We start from the raw sequence: 7,703 nt of genomic DNA, 5'->3' as shown, positions 1-7,703 counted from the left end.
TGTGTTTCTAACTACTGTCTTACGTGTATGTGTTTAACAAGCGTTTCTTCTTCTTCCAAACAATGTGTTTCTAACTACTGTCTTACGTGTATGTGTTTAACAAGCGTTTCTTCCTCTTCCAAACAATGTATTTGTAACTACTGTCTTAAATGTATGTTTAACAAGCGTTTCTTCTTCTTCCAAACAATGTGTTTCTAACTACTGTCTTACGTGTATGTGTTTAACAAGCGTTTCTTTTTCTTCCAAAAAATGTATTCCTAACTACTGTCTTACGTGCATATATCATACCGTTTTGTTTTTTGTTTCAAATATTTTTTTAAGTTCCTTTGCTATAATCATATAGACGATGAATAGAATCAAACTTTATTTATTCTATTTCAAGCTAAGTTGATTTTATAAATTGAATGACAGTCCTAAAGAAGAAGCGTATAACAACATTGATTTTTTTTCTTTATTTTTTACCCTTTAAGCACTACTGGGTTTATCTGTATGAAGATTCATCTTCGAACACCTCAGATCATCGAAATTCAACAAGGCAAGTAAAATTACTTAAATATTTAGATTTTTTTGTTGGCGGCTTATGGATCTTAATCCAAGTGTTCTTAACTAATTAATCTTTTATTAACTTCAAGGGCATGTTTAATGGTTTTAGTTATTTCTTCTACCTTTTTCGTGTCACATGGATGATGTTTCTCAGTTTTGGTAAAATTTAGTTATCCTAGAGTTTTAATCTTGTTGTTATTTGATCTGACTTTGGAAAACGTTAAACTTATGATCCTACTTATTGCAATCTGCGTAAAGTACTCAAACACACCCGTTCTAAGCGTGTTAATCTATTTTATGACTATATTTCGGATAAAAAAATATAGAAATATCGCTTATAACGTGAGACGTATTCAAATGATGTTTTTAAAACACATTTTGATTTCACTTTACGACCTTCTATACTTATAGCTTGGTAACAGTCACCTTCTAAGTATTTCTTACATTTTATGGCTTATAGTTTAGGGAAAGATAAACATTTTAAAGTCGCAAATAATCGGAATCATTGTCGTCTATGCCAACAGAGATGACGTCATCAGTAGCATACTTGATAATGATCACTGCTGTTTTCAATTCAGTGTCATTATTTAAAGGGCATGGAAGGTACATACAGAAGCGATTGGAACTTTTTATGACAAATTACTGTTAAAGAACACGTTTGTTTTTCGTGCCTACGAATAGCGGATCGTTCTTCAGCATTAGACTCACTGATGTTGGTTAGTCATCAAATTATATCAACCATGACTTTCCTTTTCTCTAACTTTTCAATCCTCCCAATAACAGAACTTGCCATTATTATCACAACATCGAAATGCAGCATGTCATCAATTATAACCTACTGTCATCTAGAGTGAATTATATACAGCTATTGTTTGCATGACTCCGTGCATAAAATATGTAGCTATTGTTTGCATGACTCCGTGCATAAAATATGCAGCTATTGTTTGCATGACTCCGTGCATAAAATATACAGCTATTGTTTGTATGACTCCGTGTATAAAATATGCAGCTATTGTTTGAATGACTTCGTGCATAAACGCACTGTCGAATGGGCGCCAATGTGAATGATTAAAGCTCGACTAGTTTGGTTTTTGAACAACTTTGATCTAAGGTAAACAGTTTAAAGATTTTGTGGTTACAAAGTAGATATTTAAGGGAATTTTACTTTGTGAATTTCAGACAATTTTTCTGACTTTTTATTACGTACAATTGTTTTACGATGAGTTGCTGACGTTCTAAATCTTTGCTGAGAATATTTAAATAATGATTTAAGTGATATAAATTCATTTGCTAAATACAGCATTTATCTTACATTGAAATAGTTATGAATTCGATGGGAAACACTTTTCCACATCTTGGGGGTCCGTTTTACCCAACCTTAACTAAAAGAAGCGTCTTTTTTTTCAATATCTAGAAAAAAAATGTCTGTCCAATCTTTGTTTTAATTAAAATGACATTTACAATCAATAAGATTCCTTTTAAAACTTTTAGAGTTTAAAACATTCATCTCAAATATTCAAAACCGTATTCAAAGTTATGGTGGCCGCCTCACACCATCTATCCCTACTTAATTTTTATTAGACGACAACAATCTGAAACTTGTTCTTCCTCTATAATAACAATAAGAAATCTTCCTCAAGACCAACCTGACAGTTGGATGAAATGTAACAGCAAATATTCTTCGTATTTAAACAATAATATAATTCTAATAACCACAACAAAATTCAGTTAGCTCTAAATAACAAAACAAAACCATACTTCACACTAAATGAAATTAGGCCAGTCTACATGAGAATATCATGGATAATTGTATAGGTAATTACAAATAAATGATTGATCAAAAAGTTCAATCTTCTAGAAGCTTTTGTGTATGTGTGCATATGCTGAACGGGCTGCGGACAGGTTAGAGATTCCTCCTGTTCGGTTTAGTCGTCCCTCCTTTTGAGCTACCTACTTCAGAGAAAGCATCCAGCCCAAAGTACTCGCTGCTACAAGGGTTTTTTTCCAGCTCTTTGAATCCAATAATGGGATTGACTGTCATGTTTATAGCGCGTCCACACCTGAAAGTGTAGAGCGTATTCAGTAACATGATGGAGCTCTGGACCTTACGTCCGCAGCCCGGTACACTAATTACTAGACTATTCTCGTCTCATTTGAATGCAAGGTTGGAAAGTACTTTCAAAATATATTTTTTAATGTTAACATGAAATCGGTTGTGAAAAATTATTTTTCGTTTGCGCTGCTAGGTGAATCTTGTCAAGCTTACTATTAGAAATAACTCAATATTGAAGTAAAACATCTTCTTTGACTAAAACTATCTAGAGTTGTTTTAAAAAACTACCTTTCTCGGACCAAGGGTCACACAGTTTTTACTCAGACATCGGATGTGATCTTTAGATCATTGATACTGATAATATATAAACTTACCAGATAACCTAGGCCTGCTATGGTTTTATTGTGTTGAAATTTTTACATGTTCCACAGCAATTTTTGTACACTGAATCCGAAATAATATCCATTTTTTACCATCACGTACAGATTTTTCACGAAACGTCATAACGCAATACATAAAAGAAAGACCACAACACGTAGTTTGAGACTAAAAGATGTGGAGTTCACAAAAAATCAGGATGAATGAGGATGCATATTCGTTTAACATCAATGTTCTTCCCTTTTCTTAAGTTTCTTTGTATTTATGTTAACAAACATAATAATAATGAAAAAAAATGTTAATTGTGGTAAACGAAATAATAATTTGATCCAAGTAAGAGATGTTTCTTCCCGATTTGTAAAAAATCCTTACGTGATAGAAAAAATGAGTATTAGTTTCGAAATCTGCATAGCTGAATTATGGAAAATTCGTGATTAAAACAACTTTTATGAAGTTTAAATTCGCAGGCCTGTGTATTTGATCTTATCAGCTCAATTTCGCAAGAAATAACCATTGAAGGTTTTGACTTTGAAGCCTTTGACATAGCCACAATATAATAAATTCTGTAGATACAAGACGTTATTATCATGGAAACTATATCAGTTAGACCGTACAGTATATAGTAACGATATTTGTATCTTTATCGTATACAAGATATCCTTCGCTATGCTCCATTTAGAGCATGTTTAAAAGATGTGATCTTCTACAGTTGAACATAATTAGTTATTTAATTATATCCGTACTATAAGAAACAACTACCGATATTCGTGAGTGTTCTTGTTGAAATATGGAAACAGTCTCACAACTCGATTTTCGGTATTTTTCTTCTACAACAGTCGCAGTAATTTTTATACGTTGCTTTAAATAATATTATATTTTCATTTATTTATAATATTTCCTTCCTTCACGTAAAAGATTTGTTATGCACGAAAAATGAAAACTTTAGTCTCAGCTTGATAGACATGCAAAGTGCTTAGGGGAAGTATGAAAATTTCATAATTCTGTTAGCAGCATATCTGATGTTTGTGATATATTTTGAACAGCGTATATTTATTCTGACCAACAATGTATGGAAACTGACACACTAAGACGATAATGGCCACCTTGATAATCACGTTCTCATAAAACCTTCAAAAGGCTTTCAGTTATGTTTAAAATAATCTGTTTTAACGCACGTGGATGTTGTGATGATAGTGGCGAATTTTGTTGCACAGAATCGATAGACAATGAAATTATCCAAGAGTTGTCAATACCATAGTCATTGGTAAACAACAATGCGTGGTAAAACATTGTTCGAAAGATCGGCTACGTACTAGAGATCATTTTTCATCTGGAGGGAAGGAAATGCTCTGTGGAGTATATAATTTTCTGAAAAAGTCTTTCATTTAGAAGGAAGGAAACGCTGTGGATGAGTGTAGTCTTTGGGCTTGAACAACAGAAACTTAATTTTTAAATCTATCTGGTATACAATATTAAATTACATGGACTAAAACCAGATAAATAGATTTTGGAAAGATGTCTTTAATTTTCCTTTGGTGTAATTATTTCTAAACATGGACTATGCTTAAATACTTATGTATATATGTGACACGGGAATTTTCACTATTATTTGAACACTTAAACATTTTCCCCTTATGTGGTATTACAACTCAAATAACATTTGGCTGAGATAACATTAAGATTTCAGAAAATTATACACTCCAAAATAGTTTCTTAAAGTGGTCAAAATTAATTCACAGTCCGCATTTTTTATTAACAAAAAAAATTTAGTTGCAAACCCACGATAATTTTATTTAAATCGCAAATAAGAGTGATTCTATATTGATCTTGCAGTGTCTTGTCGTAAACATTATTTTCATTTTAATCAGGAATGATCAAATAAAAAGTGTTTCTTAAGCTCTATACAGTTAGTATAATCACAACATTTAAACTACTACTAAAAAATTACGAAGCTCAGCTTTTGATATAATCATTCAATCAGTTTTAAACGATAAAGTGGGAGAACGACATGCTGAGTAAAAGGTATTTTACACGTTATTCAATCACACTGACCAATAATTGGGTCCAAGAACAAAAGAAGCAAATCGTTTTTTACAGAAAATTCAAAACTATTTTATATTTTCTGAAGTGTTAAAACAAATTATAATAAAAAGATTTACTAAATCAAAGAAACCAGACCGTTAGTAATTAGAGGAGTTACTTTATTTAGTAATATGCTTAATTTAAACTTACGTATAGACAGTTCACCATACTTAAGAATTCTAAAAAAGAACATCTGTGCGATAGCGTAGGCAATAATAATAAGCAACAATTAGGTGTTTAATCTACTGTTAAGGGTAATATTCACCAGACTTGCTCTTCATTCTACATATCAAGTAACAAACAATGACTGGTTAACTAACAGTAATATTTACCAGATCTGCTCTTCATTCTACATATCAGGTAACAAACAATGACTGGTCAACTAACAGTAATACTTACACAAGGATATGTAGAATGAAGAGCAGGAAGTAACAAACAATGACTGGTCAACTAACAGTAATACTTACACAAACCTGCTCTTCATTCTACATATCAGGTAACAAACAATGACTGGTGTAATAATGGTATTCATTAGAATTCTGTTGCTGTTGTTTCACTTCTAAGTGTTAGTTAAGACAATTAAAACAGTGTGACGTACAACACCAGAACGATACGAAATTTGAATAGAAAATATTCATAGCTTGCACTTTTCAATTCTATTTTAGACGTTATTCAATACAGACATATATATTTTGAAACAGTTTTTACTCTGGACCAATGCTAAGATTTCAGAGCTCTAAAATTAATATTTTTTTATCCAGTTTAATATTATTGAGTTTTATCGTAACGCTTCGAGAGATATCAAATTTTGTTTACTTTCCATTTTGGACAGATTACTCATAAAGTATTCGTTAGTTTTGAACGTTTAGTGGTTTAAAGAAACACACATATTGTAATGTGTGTGTATCAGTGTCAGCGTATGAATGAATTCATATCAAAAGGCTTGGAATTCTGTAGCTGTGTACACATTCTCAGGTAACACGAGTTAAATCTGTTCTAAACTATTACAGTAAGCTAGATATTTAATACCAGTGACGTAGTGGAGCCAAAGCGAACCGGAACAGTTCTCATGTGCTTGAAACAAGTACACGTATTCGTGAAATAAATTTAAACAGTAGATATAATATTTTATAGTATCGAATTTAAAAATAACACAATATGTTTACAGTAATTACTTCAAAATAAAAATACACACAAAGAATATATCTTTATCGACCTGGAATAGGGCAAGTCTGATTACGTTTATAATATAATATATCTGTAAGTCAGTAACGTAGAAAAAGACCAAACTAAATATTAGCGTTAGTTTCTGATCAAAACAAGCTACATCGATAGATCAGAACAAAAAATGAACTCAGAAATGAACATAGCTAATTGAAAATATTGTTCTTACTTATATCACTAGTATAAAAGCCCGTGAAAAATGGCAGGAAACCAAAGCTTACCAAATTTGAATTCTCCAATATTAATTAGCAACTTTACCGCCCGTAAACAGACATAATAAAAATAAGGGACTTTCTAGCTTCAGGAAACCAAGACCTATCATGACCAATATCTACGTTACTTAAAGAGTGTATCTTCCCAGCATCGAACCTTGTCGGTTGTTTTATTATCACATCAATTGTATTATTACAATATTTCTATTAAAACCACATTTCTTGTAAATACAAATTGCAAATTACTGTAACTCGGTGATAAATAAATCCTTGGTGTAAAAACTCCCTTCCTGACAGGTTTTTATATAGCAGAAAAGTGCTGAAATTTAAGAGTTAGTAGACCACCGTGACTCGTTGGGTCAACCACTATTCAGAGGTTATGAAGAATTCAAGTTAATTTCAATATTACACCGAAATGAAGGTTTATTTTGAGATAATTTAATTAAATATTTCAATCCATTCGTGTTATTCGTAATTTGGTTATCAATTACATAAATATATAATTTTCATCACTAATTCTCCTTTACAGGCCTAATGACTTCTCGTCCAGCTGAAGCGTGCACACCTATCTACTTTGACACAAGGAATAGACGATTTACGACACTTACTTGTAAGTAATGGTTCTTAGTTTCTACAAAGATTGAAATTAAATATTCCTATTACGGTCCTCCGTGTATGCCCTTACACTCTACGTAGATAAATCCTTAAAAACTGGAAAACTCAAATTTGAATGTTTACGCAACACTCGAAACCTATACTTCTGCGTTTATAAAACCTGCCAGAAAACCTGTGTATGTCAAACAATAAACTTCAGAAGTTTTTGAAAATAATTAATAGAAAATATTAATGACTCTAAACAGACATTAAAATTGATTCATAGGCTCAGTATCTTGTTCATGTAATCATTGCTATTGATTTGCTATTTTATTAATAATTATTAGTTTTATTCGGCATGAACAGTGGGCTGTATACGGCTATTACATAACTATATAAACTTGTTAGGCGACATGGAGATGATAGAAAACGTAACTGAATGCTTATATTTTTAATTGTTAGGCGACAAGGAGACGATAAAAAACGTAACTGAATGCTTATATTTTTACTTGTTAGGCGACAAGGAGACGATAAAAACCGTAACTGAATGCTTATATTTTTACTTGTTAGGCGAGAAGGAGACGATAAAAACCGTAACTGAATGCTAATATTTTTAC

At 31.6% G+C, this 7,703-nt stretch overlaps 1 protein-coding gene across 2 annotated transcripts in view; it reads left to right on the top strand.

The window, feature by feature from the left end:
- The window catches only part of LOC106466155, a 76,977-nt gene that overhangs the window by 49,548 nt on the left and 19,726 nt on the right, over positions 1 to 7,703 (top strand). For both annotated transcript variants that reach the window (XM_022394114.1, XM_022394113.1), the window contains exons 8-9: positions 471 to 535; positions 7,022 to 7,102. In XM_022394114.1, the coding sequence (XP_022249822.1) occupies positions 471 to 535; positions 7,022 to 7,102 (146 nt within the window). The remainder of the gene's footprint in view (positions 1 to 470; positions 536 to 7,021; positions 7,103 to 7,703) is intronic.

The sequence above is a fragment of the Limulus polyphemus genome, unplaced genomic scaffold (assembly GCF_000517525.1).
Source record: "Limulus polyphemus unplaced genomic scaffold, Limulus_polyphemus-2.1.2 Scaffold2170, whole genome shotgun sequence".
In the NCBI taxonomy this organism is placed as follows: domain Eukaryota; kingdom Metazoa; phylum Arthropoda; class Merostomata; order Xiphosura; family Limulidae; genus Limulus; species Limulus polyphemus.
The sequence above is the reverse complement of the archived record's forward strand: the minus strand, read 5'-3'. Positions and strand labels throughout refer to the sequence as shown.